General features: G+C 59.2%; 1 protein-coding gene across 8 annotated transcripts in view; it reads right to left on the minus strand.

The window, feature by feature from the left end:
- The window catches only part of EP400 (E1A binding protein p400), a 98,890-nt gene that overhangs the window by 15,115 nt on the left and 65,079 nt on the right, over positions 1-18,696 (minus strand). For 6 of the 8 annotated variants that reach the window (XM_039221295.1, XM_039221297.1, XM_039221300.1 and 3 more), the window contains 15 exons: positions 16,418-16,529; positions 16,100-16,243; positions 12,877-13,017; positions 12,583-12,666; positions 12,119-12,253; positions 11,888-11,932; positions 11,655-11,808; positions 11,214-11,455; positions 10,934-11,107; positions 8,746-8,882; positions 8,566-8,622; positions 6,061-6,139; positions 5,710-5,961; positions 4,819-4,867; positions 4,636-4,745 (listed from right to left, as the gene is read on the minus strand). In XM_039221295.1, coding sequence (XP_039077226.1) covers positions 4,636-4,745; positions 4,819-4,867; positions 5,710-5,961; positions 6,061-6,139; positions 8,566-8,622; positions 8,746-8,882; positions 10,934-11,107; positions 11,214-11,455; positions 11,655-11,808; positions 11,888-11,932; positions 12,119-12,253; positions 12,583-12,666; positions 12,877-13,017; positions 16,100-16,243; positions 16,418-16,529 — 1,915 coding nt within the window. The remainder of the gene's footprint in view (positions 1-4,635; positions 4,746-4,818; positions 4,868-5,709; positions 5,962-6,060; positions 6,140-8,565; positions 8,623-8,745; positions 8,883-10,933; positions 11,108-11,213; positions 11,456-11,654; positions 11,809-11,887; positions 11,933-12,118; positions 12,254-12,582; positions 12,667-12,876; positions 13,018-16,099; positions 16,244-16,417; positions 16,530-18,696) is intronic. The other 2 variants (XM_039221299.1, XM_039221298.1) reach the window with 1 other exon arrangement.

Here is an 18,696-nt window from a genome sequence, read left to right on the forward strand (position 1 = left end):
CCCCCCCCCCCCCCCCCCCCCGCGCAGACCCGGAACGGCGCTCTGTGCTTCCCAGTCAACTGTCTGGCTCTACGCGTCTCGTCTCTCCCCCTGAGCCTGAAGTCACGCTCTTCGTTCTTCTGAGGCTCATCTAAAATCACACCACGAACACTCTTCACAGTCTCCTCAACAGCGTCGCGCTCATGCTCCTCTTGAACGAGGGATTCCAGGGCGTTTCGGCACCTCGGTCCTTGGCTAACTCATGCTGCTGTCCCCGTGCACGGTTCCCGCTTCGGCCCCACGGGGAGTCGCTGCTGCTGTCAGGTCAGCATCCACCTCGTTTCTCAGACCTTCCATCTGCTAACAGCCTCCTTCCCTCCGAAGCGTGCTTCATTCAACGAGGGCCACCTGCCGGTACCCCTCTCGTTTTTGTCTGAGAATGCCACTTCACCCGCGTTCTTACAAGTCTTTTCAGAAGAGACAGAACACCAGGGGCGGTGGTCACCGTCTGTCATTAGGGCACCTGTGTCGTCCCACCAGCTCCCGGCCACCGAGAAGAAAACTGCACGTCCGGGGGCAGCATCCCAGGACCGGGTTCCTCCCATGGTCCTGGGTCAGGACCGGCGGGGACTTCTGTGTACACGGGCCAGTGCCATCGCACAGCTCTGGAAAACTCACGTCCTCAAACACTGCCTCTGCCCGTCCTCCTCCGTATCCGGACTCTGATGAACCACACGCTCCCAGTCGGTCTTCTGCGGCCTCACGCGCTCTCTTCTGTGCACTCCCTACTGTGGCCCCCACGCTGCATTGGTGGGGGGGGGGGGGTCTTCTGACTCACGTTCCAGCTAATTCTCTCAATTGTGTGTAAACACACTGTAACGCATTACCAGAGGATTTTTTGGTCAATTCTGTAACCATATTTCTCATTTCCAGTTCTCTGCGGTCAACTTCTGAGCAGTGTGGAGGCTACAGGTGCCAAAGCCCCCTCAGAGTTGAAAATCTGCATGTACAGTTTTGGCTCCCCAAAACTCTACCAACACCCCGCTGCTGACACAAAGCAGACTTGTGGCTACAACTCTGGAAGGAGGGGCCCCGCCTTGCCCTGGGTCAGCACGAGGGCGGAGAGCAGCTGGGTCCCGCTTCTAGAAGGCTCAGCCGTGCCCCTTGGGAATAGCCGTCAGGCTCCCGGCATCTGCAGCCCCGTTCAGACTCTCCAGGGGTGAGCGAACCTTGGGCTCGCACTGGAGTCCCCTGTCCAACGACAAGGTAAGAGGTAGTGCGAGGCAGACATCACTCAGCACAGTTTCTGAGTTTCTTCTTCCCTTAGACTTGGTCCTGAAGATTATCCTTTAAAAGATATGAAGCTTCTTTATCCAATGGTTTTAATGCATTTCACTAAGAGAATAGTATAAATACCTCACCTCACCTCGTTTCCAGAAACCCAAGTCCGTTCCTGGACTTCTGAGGTGGTTTTCCCTCTGCCCTGGTCTTCTCGAAACCCAGTCTACGACACACATCACGCGAACTGTCTTAGTGCACGTCTCTGCTCAGGCACGTCTGAGGGCTCCCAGCTGCCTGGTGAACGAATCCACATCCTTCCGCCGGACACATACACCGAGAGCAGCGAGCCTCGATGTCGTGCCGAGGGCACACAGCTGCGGCACGGCCCCCTGGCGGGAGTGGGAGCCACTGGCCGTGCGAGTATTTGTGCCTCTCTGAACGGAACCGCACGCCGTGCCTTGTGCACGCCTTCCCGTGCTGAGGGCCACGTGTGTGGATAACGCCGTCCTGTCCTCTGGAAGCTCGGACAGCCCTCCCCGTCGCCTGCTCCTCTTGCGTGGCCCTGCTGCAGGACTCTCGGAGCCCTGGGAAGGCGCGCTGTGTGGGACGCCCGTTTCTAGTCCCGCGCCGCCAGGAAGAGTATCTTGTCTCTAAGGGCTACTAAAAAGTATATCATGGATGAATTACTTTATCTCCCAAATACATCACACGTAAAAATAGGTCTTTTTGAAAATGGAACATCAAGTGCAATGATCTGGGTGTCCCAGCCTCACACCAGGAATGCCATCGGTCATACAGAACGTGCCTGATGCCACACACCCAACTACTGGCTTCTGTTATTTATTAAAACGCAGAATCAAAAGTGCTATACTGCAAAGTATAAAGAAAAATAAATGAAACAACCCTAAATCACATGCTAGAAACGCTTTTCATTTGTGCTGTGGTACAGAATACTCTCATTTTAAGCAAGATTCGTTAAACTGTCATTTACAGACAGGACAGTCCACCCATTTCCGGCACACAGCTCTAGGAGTGTTCACACGTGTGTACGGCCAGGTAGCTGCCACAGTCCAGGTATAGGACATACATCTCCTGACTTACGATTCTGCCTTCTCCACGCTATTTCCACGGGATCACGCAGCAGGCAAGGCCTTCTGAAGCGCCGCTTGCTCACTGGCGAGCCTCGTCACGGGCCAGAAGCCCACCTGACACGGCAGGGTGTTCCCAGATGGAGCTGCCGCGCCAGGGGCCTCCCGTGCATTCACCAGCTGAAGGACCTCGGGTCGCTTCCTCCATGAGTGACAACGAACAACGCCGCTGCACACGCTCACACTCAGGTTGTCATGCACAAGCGCGCCCTCGCTTTCCCAGGGGAAATCCTAAGTGTGGAAGTGCGCGGCCACGGGCAGGCCAACCTCCCATGTGATGCGTAGCCTCTGCCGTCAGCAGCGCGAGCTCTAGGTGAGCGGCGGGCTGGTTTGTAAAGTGGCGCTCGGAGCCGCGGGCTAGCACCCCTCCCCACAACGTGCTCTTCAGCGGCTCTTCCCAGAGGAGCAGCAACGCACAGCATCTCTGCAAGTCTGCCATTCCTGCTGCTGCTTCGGGGAGATGACTGATCGACCAGGGCGCGGCGTCTGCGGTCTGCAGCCGTCCTCTTCCTTCAATCTACAAACCAGACTTCATCACACGTGCCCCACAAAGATTTCCCAAGCTTTCCACTTCCTTAATACTTTTCAAGCGGCTATGTTAACTTCGATGAAGACTAACTTTCAACTTCTGTCTAAAGCAAGGGAGCAAAGACGGTCTCCCAGGATTTCAGCGTACGGCTCCTTCGGTTTTGGGTTTTACGTTCGTGTGTACGATCATCTCAGGTGACTCCTCGCGCTCAGCGTGGGCCGGGGCTCACAGTCTCACCCGGGACTACCCGGGCCTCTGGCACCACTTGTTGAGAAGACCAGGCTTTCTTGCTGCGCTCCTCTGGCGCACTCCACGGAAACCACACGCATTCGGGTCTCTTTCTGGACTCTGTCCGATTCCATGGAACTGCGTCTCTAACCTGCCAACGTGCGCTGTCTTGTTCACTCCAACAAAACCTTTCGTAGGACACACTTTCAAAACCAAGAGGAACAACGTTCTACTTACTGGTCAGAGCGCCGCTCATGCAGGGCACGCGCTGTCTTCAGATTTGTGACTAAGCCAGAAACGGAGACATAAACTGAATCTCCTGAGTCTTGTTTATGTTTGTCATTTATGTTGAAACACCAAAGGTAAGGAGGTAGCCGGACTCGGTGTGTGTCTCGAGTGCAAGGTCCCCCCAGTTCTGTGCTCAGGGGGGTCTCACGGTGCCACAGCCTTCCCTCTGCCTGCTTCCCACGCACAGGTCTGGCCGCTCTGTGAGCTGACCACCCCTGCTGCCCTCCGCACCCACCTGGCCCTTGCACGCCCGCCCGTACGGTTCCCCAGAGAGCGGCCATCTCTGTGGCCCCACATCCCCCACAAGCAAATCTGTCAGGGTACACCAGGCGCCCCGTCAGTGGAGTTGGCAACATGGCCTCACAACCTGCCTTTTGCCCCCTACAATCGCTTCAGGTTCAATACACGCCCCTTGGCAAGCACACTGTGGACACCATCCCTGAACATTCACATCAATTTAGGAAACTGAGGCTGTGTCAGTACTTTCTGAGCAGCTGGGATATTTCTTTAAAAAGCAAACAGCTGGGGGGGGCGCCTGGGTGGCTCAGTCGGTTAAGCATCCGACTTCAGCTCAGGTCATGATCTCACGGTTCGTGGGTTCAAGCCCCGCATCGGGCTCTGTGCTGACAGCCAGCTCAGAGCCTGGAGCCTGTTTCAGATTCTGTATCTCCCTCTCTCTCTGACCCTCCCCTGCTCATGCTGTCTGTCTCTCTCTCTCTTAAAAATAAAAAAAATAATAAAATTTTTTTGGGGCGCCTGGGTGGCTTAGTCGGTTGAGCGTCCGACTTTCGCTCAGGTCATGATCTCGCGGTTCGTGGGTTCGGGCCCCACGTTGGGCTCTGTGCTGACTGCCAGCTCAGAGCCTGGAGCCTGTTTCGGATTCTGTGTCTTCCTCTCTCTCTGCCCCTCCCCTGCTCACACTGTCTCTCTCTCAAAAATAAATAAAACATTAAAAAAAAAAAAACTTAAATAAATAAATAATAAAAAATAAAAAGCAAACAAATTTTGGGGCGCTGACTGGCAATTGGTACTGTATGATCCCTGACCTTGGGGTTGTGAGTTCAAGCCCCATGTTGGGTGTAGGGATTACTTTAAAACAATAGATACATAAATACAAACAAGTTCCATAGGCTCCTAAGTCCTATGCGCCACCAAAGGTGCCAATAAGCAGGGACAACTCACCGTCAAGGCTCCCGGCGCCACGGGGGAAGCAAGGCGCTTGTTAATCGACTGGAAGGTGGCAGCAGGGACTCCCGCGATGGTGTTCACAATGACGTTGCCACTCACTGTGCCTGTGAGGAGAGAGCTGTGAGGCAGGAGCACGGGGAGGCTGGGAAGCTCACGGGGCCGCCTCCAGCTTCTTACCCGTGGGCATGCTCGTCCCCGTGACGGAGGTTTTAATGGCTCCCGCCTGCTGAAAACAGAAACATCTGAATTTCAGGACAAGCTCTTCCCTAACATGAAGCCTCCAAGCGTTTCCACTACATCAGAACCACATCCAAGCACCTGCCTAGTTCCCTCCGGGGCCCCAGCCACACTGGTCGTCCTGACCCCCAAGATCGCCAAGCCCAAGATTCCGTGCTGGCTGCCACCCACTGTCTCTCCACAGACTGCCGTCTCGTGGGCTGCGCACTCCCTCCCAGACCACCCACCACTGTGCCCTTGGGGCCACAGCAGCAGGGACTCTGGGAGCGAGCACCCTTTCTGACCGAGGGACAAGGCTGTGTAGGCCATGCAACAACCCCACCGCAGCAGACGCAGCTGCAGATGAGGACCCATGACCCCCATGCCTGGCAGTGGCACCTCCCATGCAGGCCCAGGCACTCTCCTCACACGTGAATCCAGTGCAGGCCACACGGGCACCCACGGCGAGGAGCACACCAGGGCACAACAGCAGCAGCACATGGTGTGTGGGGTCACAAGTCTACCTTTCTTTACCTTTCCTGTACATCCACTGTATCCCCGTCCCTAAGGGGCACCGAAGACTTGTGCACACATGTGCAGGGACACACGCATCGGCACGGAGGCACCAGCAGTCCCTGTGCCTCTGTGGGCTGACGTCACAGCAGCGCCTCACTCGCCCCGGTGCCCTGCCCACAGAGCCCCTGTGGGCAGGGTGAGGCTGAGGGCGTCCCTGCGAATGCACGTGCCCGCCAGGGCAAGGCTGGGCCTTCCGGCTCCTCCGAGGAAGCCGTGCCTGCGTCTGCACGGACCCCCCCACAACAAGCACGTCTCTGGGGAGAGGCGTCTCCTCACCAGCACGGCGGCGCTGCCCACTGTCGTGATGGCCGGGGGCACCTTCGGCGGGGGCTGTGCGGGCTGTGCCTGGGGCTGCGCCTGGGCCTGTGGCTGGACAGCGGGTGGTCCCGGGGGCTGCTGGGCACCTGCCGCCTGGGGCTGGGGCAGAGGGGGAGGTGGCTGCTGGGGCGGCGGGGGCTGTGGCTGCGGTGGGGGCGGTGGGGGCTGCGCCACAGGCGGCTGCTGCGCCTTCTGCTGATCGGCCAGTGCCTGTAGAGGCAGAGAGGAGAGGAGCCGTGGGGACGGGCCCTCTCCCCATGTCCCCCATGCCCCCAGCCCGGCCCTGCCCAGGGTCCCCGGAGCCCATACCTTCTTCTCTTTGGCGATGCGCTCTGCCCGGAGAGACGCCACCTGGATGGGAGGCAGTGGTTTGTCGTAGTTGATGCCACTGGAAGACAACAGCAGAGACGGGAAATAAACGGACGTGCTCGGGGGGAGCCAAGGAGCCGAGCACTCAGGAACCCAGAGCACTCACTGCCCAGGCTGCTGGGGTGCTAGGAGGCAGCTCCCGTCAAGCCCCCTCGCTTGAGACAAACCAGCTGCGCCAGTCCTCCGAGACCACGTCTCCATTCCTTTCGGCAGAGAACCTTCCAGGAGGCAGGTCTAGTCTACCACAGCGGCACCCAGTACACCGCCCAGACACGAAGGGCCTGAAACGTGCGTGCGCGCCCCAGGCTGGGCCTCCCCGCTCCCCGCAGCAGAGCCGTCAGTAGCTCTGTGTCCCCAGGCCCCACCCCAGCCGTCCAGACAGCCCCATGTCCGCAACTACGTCAGAGCCCAGCGGCACCGACACACCCCTCCAGCCTCCTGCAACTATGTCAGGGCCCAGCGGCACCGACACCCCCCGCCAGCCTCCCATGGCACCAGGCTGACCTGCAAAGCCTGTCAGGGGGGTGGGGTGCCCGTCCCCAGCCCCCCCGTCCCCTAGCCCTTGCTGCTGGGGACCCCCCCAGCTACTATCCCCTACCCACCTCCTCGAGGCCTCCTATCACAGGGAATCTGGCCTTGCTTAGAACCTCGTGCACACCCTCCCCGTTTCTGGGCCTCCCCCACACAGGGCCCAGGCCATGCCGACCGGCTCGGTGCCCTTGCACGTCAGCTCCCACCGCCCCAACACTCATCCCAGTGGGCTCGGGGCTTCTCACCTGATCCCACCGCCCTGCCCCTGCTCTTACATGACCATCCTAACCTTCCTCTGCTGGCGGTCCCTCCCGCACACCAGGCTCCCTGGGTCAGCCAGCTCCAGGCGGGGCCCAAGTGTCTCCACAGACAGCAGCCGCTAGCCGGGCCCCACGGATCTTCCTCCCACTCGGTCGCCAGTCTGGCCCCCATTCCTCGTGGACCCTCACCCTCGGCTGCCACCACAAGACTCCCAGAGGCCACCCAGCTGCGGACCCACGTGCTGTCTCTCCTCTCCTCTCACTCCTGTCTACACAGGACCCGTCCCTCTGATCTGAGCCAGACACGGAAACTAACAGGAGCCCCCAAGATGCCCAGGCTGGCGCTCACCTCACCCCAGCTGCGCTTTCATGCTGAGCAGCCCTGTCCACGTTGGTGCCCCCGAAGTGCCGCCTCCCGCTGGCCTGCACCCCTACCTCAGAGGTGTCACTTAGGACCCCCCGTGCTCATCCTACGGACCTGCCTTGTAACCCGTCTCCCTCAGCCCCGCATGCCTGCCCCCACGACAGGTCCCCTCGTGCCGGGGCGACATCCAGCAGCTGCACCCTGGTTCCTCCGTCAGGCCATTCCATGCACCTGCGGGAGGGACCTTCCGCCTCTGTAAAACCGGCCTGAGTTTGTGTCCCGCAGGTGACACCCAAGAGGATGAGAACGTGTCCCGTCCTGCTCCCCGCGGGACCGCTGGGCCCAGCACAGTGCTGGGCACACTGCCTGGCGATAAATGGCCAGGTGCGGGTAATAACCCATTAATTTAATCTACAAACACGTACCGTGTGCCTGCTCTGTCACCCAGACCTCAGAACTCCTACGTCCAGACACACGGACGCTACGCAACTCAAGTACAGAAGGCGAAGACGGGACGCACCAGGAAGAAACAGAGGACCACAGCATGGCCGTCGGCAAGGAGGGAAAGGTGGTGTGCAAGGGGGGCCCAGGCACGAGCCACAGACTCAGGAAAACCGTCCCAGGCAGTGGCCAGATGCAGGGGGCATCCTGCGGAGGCCAGACCCTCGGAGCGGTCAGCATGGGCCACCGGGAGTCTCAGGGGAGGTGGCCCGGCTCCGGGGGCCACGCTGACAACGGGTAAAGAGGGGCAGGGCCCGTGGTGCACCGCAGACCCTCGCTCGGGCAGGCAGGAAGGCTGGGGCCACATGGGCACCCAGGCTTCGTCTAGACACACACTGCCCACCCGCGCACCGTAAACCACCTACCGTGCGGGAAACACCCACCCAGCACTCAGACCCGACTCGGCCTCACTGCACCCGCCTGCTCACACCCGCGCGTCTCCCTGGCCACCTTCCATCCTATCCTTCATTCTCTTCTGCTCCCTTTAAAAGCAAGTACGTTCACCCCGATGCTGATGTACTTTTCAGGCAGAACACAACGTACGCCATGTTAGAGATGGGCACAGCTGGGGGAGGACAAAGGCTCTCCGCAGCCCTGCCCGTCCGCCAGTGTACCCTGCAGGCTGCAGGCGGAGACATGCCCTTGTCACGAGAATGCCACATGGCAGTCGCTGGAGATAACCAGCCTGAATGTGCTGTCTGCACAATTCACCGACCGAACTGAGTTGAAGGGAATGTGAAAACAAAATAATATCAAATAGCGAAAAACATGTCACAAGTACAGAAATACCTTTCCGCCAACACGGAGGCGTGCTTGGGGTTTTTCTGAAAGGGATTCATGCCAAGCCTGTAGCACAGAAAAGGAGATGACAGTTACCAAAGAGCTACCACCCGCGGGAGGAGGACACCAGCGGCAGGCCGCTCGCCGGCTCCATCGCGAGGCACGGGAAGGGGGACTTGGGGCACATACAGAGGCTTGATGGGAGGGCTCCTCTTCCCGGCGGTCATCTTCATCAGGTCGAAGTGGCTCGTGTACAGCTGGGTGTGCGTGGCGTTCTCGTCCTGGGCATACATCTGGCCTGTGCGCAGGGGACGGTTGTTCTTACTCTGAGACAAAATCGAGGGCAGCACGTCAGTCGGATGGGGGTGACTCGGGGGCCTGGCGCTAGACCTCCTGGATGGCACACAGCTCCTCCTTCCTGAGGCAGCACCGCCACCTGCGAGTCCACACACGCCTGCGTCTGCACACGCCGGCTCGTGGGGGCCCTGTGGAGGGAGGACTCCTCTTCCACTGGGACAGACAACCGCTGGGCAAGGTTTCCGCAGCCGCACAGCGTGTGAGGCGGGGTCAGTGCACCCTTGCTGGCGAGCAGATGCGGGGGAACCGAGGGGTGGCTGCCCCTCAGGAAGAGGAGAGTCGTATGCAGGTGTCTGACTCTGTTCTCAGGGGCTTCCCAGCCCTGTTTGTGCCTGGCGATCTCCCCCCTTCCCGTGTCCTACTATGACACCAAGCAGGGCTCCAGGGAGTCATGCACAGCGTGTGGGATGGGAACCGAGGTGGCTGCATAGTGAGCACTGTGCCGGGGGAGGCAGTGCACGGGCGACTCCGCGTGCCGTCTAGGTGCCGCCATTACGTCACGCAGGGCGGCCTGAGCGCAGAGCCAGCAGGACACGACCGGCACAGGAGGCTCCGGATGCGGGAACGCACCCCCCGCGGCGCCTCACAGGGAGGCAGGGCAGGCTCCAGACCAGGCACATCACGACAACACCTCCCAGCCATGGCAGGCGGTCAAGGGGCTCCGCTCCCACCGTGCTCCACCCAACGTGGCACCGCCACCACGCGTCTACAAGCGCCAACCTCTAGGTTGAGTCAGTGCTCTGTCATGTGGCCCTCTGCACGGCTGCCTACAGTTCACTCAGAATGTCACCTTCGTACCTGATACGTTTTGTTTCTTCCTATAGATTAACTTCACATGTGACAACGGAAGACCAAGCTTCAGTCCTGCATTTCCTGCGTTAGCTCTGTGGCCATTGTTGGAAGCGTTTCTGACACATCAGACCACACACGAGATTATGGGAAGTCTTGTGGTGAAGCCACCACAGTGGGTATGAGGAACGCTTGGTTTTTTTGTTCTTAAATAAAAAAAGAAGGTGCGCCTGGGTGGCTCAGTCAGTTAAGTGTCCGACTTCAGCTCAGGTCATGACCTCACGGTTCATGGGTTTGAGCCCCACATCGGGCTCTGTGCTGACAGCTCAGAGCCTGGAGCCTGTTTCAGATTCTGTGTCTCCCTCCCTCTCTGACCCTCCCCTGCTCAGGCTCGGTCTCTCTCTCTTTCTCTCTCAGACATTTAAAAAAAAAATTAATTAATAGATGTAAAATGTAAAAAAGAATCTTTAAAAAAAAATTAATAGATAAATAAACAAACAAACAAACAAGCAAACATCTGCCCAGAGACGAATGTCTCTGGGAAAACAAACACGGAGAGAATAGAGATTTTTGCCCCTCATATGAGGACCCCGCAGGCCTCTGCCGCATCTGCCCCGTGCAGTCAGCGTGTGCACAGGCCTCAGGACGTTCTCTAGAAGGGAGGCCGACGGGTGTGCGGCAAGAGGAGAAACAGAGAAGACAGCAGACGAGAGACAGAGACTAGTTCGGCTGGAGGAACAAGCGCAGGCGGATGCTCGTCCACGGAGCCAGCTCTCAGGGCGGGGGTGGGGGGTCAGGCCGCCGCCACGGCCAGCTTCTCCGGACGGACGCTGAGTACCTGACGCTGTGCGTTCGGCATGTGCGACACACGGCGAGCAGGACAAGGTCTGGAGCCGGTGCCACCACCCCGGCAGCCCGCGGACCTGCTGTGCGTGTGGCAATAGCGCAGCGGAGGAGGCGCGAACACGCTCTCCCAGGGAAGTCCACGGAGCCAGACCACGGCTCTCAAGTTCACCCAACACCTTCTTGGCAAAGGAAAGGAAGAGAAAAGAAAAGCAGGCCACGCTCTCAGGCAGCACAGAGTTTTCCACATGTGGGACCACAGCCAGCACGATGGTGGCCATGAAAGCAGTGCTGCGGGTACAGACCAGGGACAGCACGGGCCTCTGCCCTCACCAAGCTCCACGGAGCCAGGGGTTGGAGCTGTGCAGGCATTGGCGGGGGGGCTCACCTTGCCCTCCTCCCTCGGAATGAGTACATTCTCGTAGCGGCTCCGGCACTGCTTGGAAGAGCGGTAGATGCGGCTGCAGGAGTTGACCACGTCGCTGACAAGGTCCCAGTTGGGCGTGTGGGCCGGGGACACTATCGTAAGGTTCAGAGGCAGTTCCAGGAGCTGCTTCACGGCCTAGAGCAGGTTTCAGGTGGCACGGGTCAGCGAGTGCCCCGGCAGCCTTACGCACTCTCCCAGGGAGCGCAGGGACGGGACGTGGACTGGACGGCCCCACGCTCACCTGCAGCAGCGCCCAGTCCTCGCTGATGAGCCACTCGGGGTTGTCTGGGCCCGACTCAGCCGTCGGTTTGGCAAAGGTTGGCAGAGGCTTGGCAAACTGCGTCTGCTGCTTCAGCAGAATGTTCTTCTTCTGCTCCTTCCCTTCCCGTCGCATCTTCAGCAGGCCGGGCGCAGCGCGATCGAACAGCGAGCGGGGAGGGACGACCGGCTCCCCGTGCCGCTGCTTCTTCTTCCGGCCTGTGGCTGCACGGACACCTTCGTCAGCCGGGCGGTAGACAGGAGACCGCGCCTCCACGAGCGAGGGGCAGGGAATGAGGGAGGCCGCGGGGGAGGCCGGTCACTGCGGGGCGCTGGGCTGAGACAGACCCACCCTCCCGTGAAGGCTCCTCGCCAGCTCCGAGCACAAAGCAACAAGACCCGTGAGTGGGGCCATGGGGCGCACCTGATGGGTCCGTGCGGTGGCGCCTGCGCTCCTTCCTCACGTACACAGGAGGCAGCTTGGACTCTGGGATGGGCGTGCTTTCGTACGTGAGACACAGGACCGGGTCCACGTAGATGTCGTTGTCGTCCTGGGGTGGCGTGGGCGGTGTCCAGAGCTGTGCACAGAAGGGATAGCCTGAGCCGTGCAGCTCCAGGAAGGCGGCCGCCCCGACACACGGGGGCACCAGCACTCACCGGCATGACCTCCATCTGCCCGTCGGCACCTTCACAGACGTACTCCTGCAGGTGAGGGGCAGGCTCAGGGTGACGTGGTCTCAGATGCGGCCACGGGCCACCAACTATCTACCCCGTGTTGGTGATGACGTCGCCCTGACCGCACTCGGAGAAAAGCCCACGTGAAGCAGACACCTGCAGCCAAGGGCCCAGGCTCGTGCAGCGCCCCGCCCCCCGCCCCGCCCCGCGTACCGCGCTGTAGGCGTCCTCCCGCGTGTAGGTGAGCAGCTGCTCGTGGTCCTGCTCCCGCAGCGCCCGCGCCTCCCGCTCCCGCTGGGCCCTGGCGTTCCGCGCCTCCCACTCCGTCACGGCAGTCAGCACAGCGTCCTGGCGGGGAGACCACGCACGGGGGCTCTGGGACTCCCACGCCGCGGCCGCGCTCGCCGTGTCACCAGCCGAGCCCCTCTCTGGCTGCAGGGGCTCCGGACCCCTCCCTGCCCCCAACACCCAGCCGTCCGACCCCCCAGGCATCAAGCTACTTCCAATCGAATAGGAAGCGTTCCCTGAGGTTTTCCAAGACTTCATTTTTGTCTGTTTCCACACTGGCAGGTTAGCTTTTCATCCCTACACTTCCTGGCCAGTCACGCTTACTTCCGGCTGACTTTGCCTCTGAAGCCCAGGCCCTCGTCCGATGGCACCAGGAGGCTGCCGCTTACCTCGCCGCTGCCCTCCTTCTCCGGGCCAATGGGCGTGTGGAATAACTCCAGGTAGTTCAGGGCGTACTTTTCAATAGGTGTGAGCTGTTTCAAAAACCATGTTTTGAACAGGGTTATTAGCAGCAAATCAAAAAGGTGAAGGTCCTTACACAAGCCCCACCACCACCTAGATCCAGAAAGGTTTGTTCTTAGTCATGGGGACCAAGGAAAATCTCACAAAACGGTCAAGCGCTGAAAACGTCTAGGCATCTGGAAACGACGTGAGTCGAAGCACATGAAAGAGAGCACCCAGACCTGCTCCATAAAGTCCGCTAACTCCTCCAGCTGCGACGGCTCCTCCCGCCAGCCTGGGCCATCGCCGTCAGGCGACCCCGGCACCACTTCCTCCTCAGGTTTCTGGGCATCGTCCTCCAGGTACTCGATACTCTTGAGGGCCTAAAGAAATTACGCGTTTAAATTACTTTCCGATGTTTTTACCTCAAAGGGTCGTGAAAAGGAGCCGCCCTGTGTAAACGCCGACAAGCCTGCACCGCGCACAGAAAACAGCGTGCAGGAGGCAGGCGGTGGATGTGAGCAGCTCACGGCCAAGACGGACAGCAGGCCCCAGCGAAGGGCTGAGTGTGGCAGCGCCATAAAGCTCCCCAGTTCCGAAGACACAGGCGCCTTGCTCAACCTCGCACCTGGCACCCAGCGCACCATGGCTTTGATGAACAAGGATTCTTCGGCGCACGAGTGGGGACAGACAACCTCACACCGCGGCTGCCAAAACCAAGCAATGGAAGAGGTAGCGACGGGTCATCGGCATCACCACAGATCAAGAAACCAATTGAGAGGCGCCTCCTAGGTGCCACTCCCCACAGCCAGGAGCACACACCTGACAGCGGGTGGGTGTGGACACGCATGAGCCCAGTCTCCGGTTTCAGGGTAATCGATTACCAACTGTATGACCTGTTTTCTTGGCAATATGGCTAAATCTGCAGTTCAAAGAGGTTACCTGACCTCATACAATACACAGAACTCTTATTCCACGCTGTACATCTAAATATGAAGACCACTTAAGCATCTAGAAGAAAATAAAGGAGGACGCCCTGACGACCCGGGGTAAGGAGAATGCTTCTTAAGCACCAACCACGATAAAGACAGGTGACTGGTTGGCCTCAGGGCCCAGGGCTTCTGCTCATTGAAAGACAAGCAAACCACAGAACATACAAAGGTATTTTACGGATTTCCCTAGAGCATATAAAGAGTGCCAACAAACCACTAAGAAAAAGAAAACCCAGTTAACAAGAAAAGGGGAGAAGGATGTTAGCAGACACTTCAAAAAAAAGGTACTTGCCCTGCCAGGGAGCATGCGGAGGCACACAGATTCGCAGGCCGACAGCAGCGACACATTACACCAGAGACCCGGCCCGCGTCCGCCAGCACGCTGCCGGGAATGACACCCCACGCCCCGGGTCCCACGCAGCCAACACGGCATACATCGACTCGGCCCATCTGGAAAACTGCCTGCGGCCCCTGTGGGTCACGTGCTCCCTAATGACCCAGGGGCCTTACCCCAGGTTCATTTAGCAGAGATGCACATGGTGTCTGCCAAAAGACACGGAGAGAACATCACCGATGCACGGCCCCACAGTGGACCTGATGAAGTCATGACCATCCACAGACACCAGGAACCACTGTGACCCAGAACCAGAAGCCAGATCTACATAGGCGCCAGTGCGGTCAGAGGTCAGAAGAGCAAGCTGCCCTCGGGGACAGGAGTGGTGAGGAGGCAGGTGGTCCCTGGGGTGCCTTGCCCGTAGCGCCCTCTCAAGCTGACAGTTTATGTTGTACATACTTCTCATACGTTCTCGTACTTCATCACCATTTCCGCGGAGAGCCGCGTCTGTGCGCCAGGCCCAGAAGAACCCTGCGCCCACTGCAGAAGTGCTGGGAAGCCTAAGGCACCGGCTGTCCTGCGCACAGCTGCTCACCTGGGTGCACCGATGGCAGGGGCCTCCCTCACGCACTTCATCTTCAAAAGCCCCTCCAGCGCCTCCCGCCCTCACCTGGCCACGCTGCTTCCATCAGCCTGGCCCCTGCCGCCCTCACCCCTCATCCCCTCCTGACCCCCAGCAGCCCCTCTGCCTGCTGCAGTCCTTGCTGGGCACCGGCCGCTCTGTGCGGGGCCCTCCGCTGCGGCGGGGAGAGCCCGCATGCTCTCCCTGGTGGCCTCCTAGCCTCTCCCATCCCGGACACGCAGGCTTTGCGGAGAGGGGAGCCCGCGTCTTTCATTCAATGCTAAGCCCCTGCCACCTAGAGCACGGCTGACACACAGGGAGACGGTCGACAAGGACGTGTCGAGAGTAAGTACGTGTCATCCTGCGCTGCACGGAGCGGCACAGGCACGTGCCCGAGCCAAAAGCCCCAAACGCCACGTTTCCTGCCACACCTTCCTGCCGCATCTGTCTCCCAGGACACGTGCCAGAGTTTTAATGCCGAGACCGCTACCTCTGGAACATGATCTCTTTTCTTTCATGCTGTTTTCCTTTTTCAACTGTGTGCGTATAACCCCTATCTGTGCAAGAATGGGGTCGACTGACCTGTCCCCCAACGAAGGGCTGTAAGGTGTCTCTGCAGGGGGCGTCATATGCAGGAAACTCTGGGGCGGGGCACTTGCTTTCATTATAAATTCTTGAGGATTTAACACACACGTTTATTATTTCTCAACAACCAAGTGGTAAGATACTAAGGGCACCAAAGGCACCAGGAAGGGGACGGGGGTGGAGGGCACCGCAGGGAGCCCGCGCGGCCTTGTGCCACAGGCAGCGGGGGCAAGAGGCCCAGGCCACGGGCGTCCCGCCAAGGTCAGGAGCCTGGAAACCAACACCCAGGACGGAGGGAAGCAGGGCATGGCCTCCGAAGACGGGCTGAGAGCGGGGAGGGACGGGGGCCTGCAGCAAGACCCCTGCACGAGGCAGGGCAAGAGGGACGCGGCCCCGACAGCGGGTCTGCAAGGGTCTACACAGCAGCATATGGGCCAGGTGCACAACCTGAAATCTCTAGCTCCTAAGTTAGAAACGTAATTGCCCGATATAACCAATACCATCACCTCAACAAGTAAGCAGCACAAAAACGGTATTAATGGGATAGTTCACGCTCTGCTTTGTGTTGTCCTTAGAATCGGGTGTGCATCTTACACTCACACACACAGGGCGCCTGTCAAGAGAGGAGCTGAGACGGCCAACCGTGACGACAGGCAAGGCGCCCAAACAGCCGGCTGTGGCCTGGGGGAGGCAGTGTGGCCTGCGCAGAGTGGAGGCACACAGAGTCGGCGGCTGGGCTGGGTGGCGGGGACCCAAGGCCCCCACACCCTCTGCTGCTCCCCTGCCCTGCTTTTCCAGCCAAAACGCCCGAAATGCAACGGAAGCAGGCAGGAGGGGTGCACCAGGCTGAACAAGGGGGCGGGGCATTCAGGCCCTTCGGCAGGCACAGCGCATCCCATGTGGGCCCCCGGGACAGGCGGCTGTGTCCTCACCTCAATGAAAGGTCTTGCGATTTTGGGTGCGATGATTTCTGTGGCAGAAGGTTCCTGAGAAAGGACCACAAACTCCTCCGCCTTCACTGGGAAGCCGGCATCGTCCGTCGGAGAGCACACCTCAAACAGCTCCTGGATGGTGCGCTGCACGCAAGACGCACATTTGTGCCCGACAGCAGGGGCCGGGTCAGAGCCCAACCCCGGCGTCAGGCCCTATCCCCAGGGAAGTCACCCGGTGATCCCCCATCCGTACATGGTGAACCCATGCACTCTGTCACCAGGAGGCACCTGTGAGGACCATACATCAGTGACAGGTACCTGCGTCAGGAACGCCATGGAATAATCATTGCCCTGAGCGGCTACTTCTCGGATCAGGTCTTTGGTTCCATTTTTCAACAGCTTCTCTTCGATGGAATTGCCGCTTACAAGCCTACAAAACACACGCGTGTGCACATGCTGACTGCGGGGCCGCTGGGACGCAGGACACCGTGAGCGGCTGGGGTGCGGACGCTCGGGAGGGTGCTGGAAGGTTCTCTGTGTGCCTCGGGTGTGCCTTCACATGGAGGCCAAGGCCACCTCTCCCGTGTCGGCTCCCCCGCCGCACGCCACCCCATGTGTCTGTGACTGCGGTCCCTTTTGTCCTCCTCCCCTCCAGCCTCCGCCTGGGAAAGTCTCCTGGCGCCCCCAGGGGACCGTGCAGGGACCGCCTGGCCCCCCCAGTGCTAACGGCCTGGCACGCTCATGTGCACACGCAGTGGTGCCCCGCATGCTTCTCTGCACTTTGCTTCCCCCCTGACCGGTCTGCTGCTGGGAGCCCCTCCCCCGGTTCCAGTGGCTGCTCAATGGCCAGGGTACAGCTGTACTGCAAGCACAGGCATTTGCTGGTTCCAACTTCGTGACATGTACACAAGCCACAGCAACCACCAACACCACAGGCTGGACCTCTGGAGGGGACGGCTGGGAACAGGGCACGTGCAACCCTCTGCTCAGCGGGACACGATAAACCACTGTCCCAACAGAGCACCAGCCCACTCCCCACTCAGGGTGGGAGCAGCCTTCGCCAGCACGGCCAGCAGCCGTGCCTGCTGCTGCCTCCCATCGGGGCACATGAGAAAGGCCATCACACAGGCGGCCACTGGGCCTCCGCCTCCCAAGCCTGTCCGACCATGTGGTTTGGGTTCTCAGGCACACGCCTCCCCCGACCCCCCCACGCCTTTCCTGAATAAGAGCTCAATTACCTTTCTTCTCACCCTGTAAGAGCTATACAATCCCCTGTCCACTGTGAGACTGCAAACGATGTCCCCAATCTGTTATCTGTGTGTTAGCTTTGCTATGGGATCTTTTGGCAAACCAGAACTTAAGTTTTCATTTGATTGCAATCAGATATGTCTATCTCTCCTTCCTCTGGAGGAAGCTCCCAGTCGGGCTGAAGTTATCCCTTCAGGCCACAGATACTCTCTCCTCAGCCCCTTGCTTTACTGCCACACCTCCGTGCTGAGCCCCGGGGGTGGCGTTCTGGCCATAACGTGGGCACCTGTAATCCTCACGGTCAGCACAGTGTCAGCAACATGTACCAAATAAACACGCTCCCATGAGGCTAGACCCCCAGCCCTGCAGGCTCACACCCGCACCGTCCACTGCTCCCCTCCTTCTGCACCTCCTCCTGCAACCCTCGTGAACATTTCTGGTGGCTGTTATCAGCTTTCACTGCAAATGCACTTTATTTTTTTTTAGACATTTTAATTTATTTTTGACAGAGACAGAGAGAGAGAGAGAGAGAGGGGAGAGGGGAGAGGGGGAGAGGAGCAGAGAGAGTAGAGACAGAATCCAAAGCAGGCTCCAAAGCTCTGAGCTGTCAGCACAGACCGTGATGGGGGGCTCGAACTCATGAACCATGAGATCATGACCTGGGATGAAGTCAGACACCCAACCACTGAGCCACCTGGGTGCCCTCCAAATGCACTTTAAAACCGACCGAGCTTATCCAGCCGCATGTGCACATGCATGCACAAACACAAATGTGGCTCTGGTTAAAACACTGTCACTTTTCCATAGTGCTTTGAGGAAAGCAATTTTTACACACCAGGTCTTCCGCCCCAGGACACAGCCTGGCCTCCTAGTCAGGTCTTAGCATGTTTGGTTTAACTCTCAGTCCTGACACACCCCGCACCTTTGCTGCCAAGACTGTTTCTGAGTGGTTGTGAAATACGGTTCCTGAGAATGAAACTGTTCTCCCACTTCTGGCTGATGACTGCTGCAGGGCCAGCGACAAGGAAACGGTCACTCAGGAAAACGTCACTCACGCAGCATGAGGGGCACCGGGCTTACGTTTACCGGCGCAGAGACAGACTCGCGGTGCCCGTGAGAAAAAACAGGATTAACAAACGGGACTGCAAGTTTTAACATAAATCGGTAAAAACATGTTGGAGAGACATCTGCCAAAACGCTGCCAGCTTCCATCTCCGTGGGACGTTCCCTAGAAAAGCATCCCTTACTCACTGGCTCTCAGAAGGACAATGCAGCTACCAAACGCCCACTTCGAGGGGGCTCTGCGCCCACGCCAACAGTGAAGGTTATACACGCAGGCGGGGGCTTGA

The sequence above is a fragment of the Hyaena hyaena genome, unplaced genomic scaffold (assembly GCF_003009895.1).
Source record: "Hyaena hyaena isolate Hyena2069 unplaced genomic scaffold, ASM300989v1 scaffold_967, whole genome shotgun sequence".
Classification (NCBI taxonomy): Eukaryota; Metazoa; Chordata; class Mammalia; order Carnivora; family Hyaenidae; genus Hyaena; species Hyaena hyaena.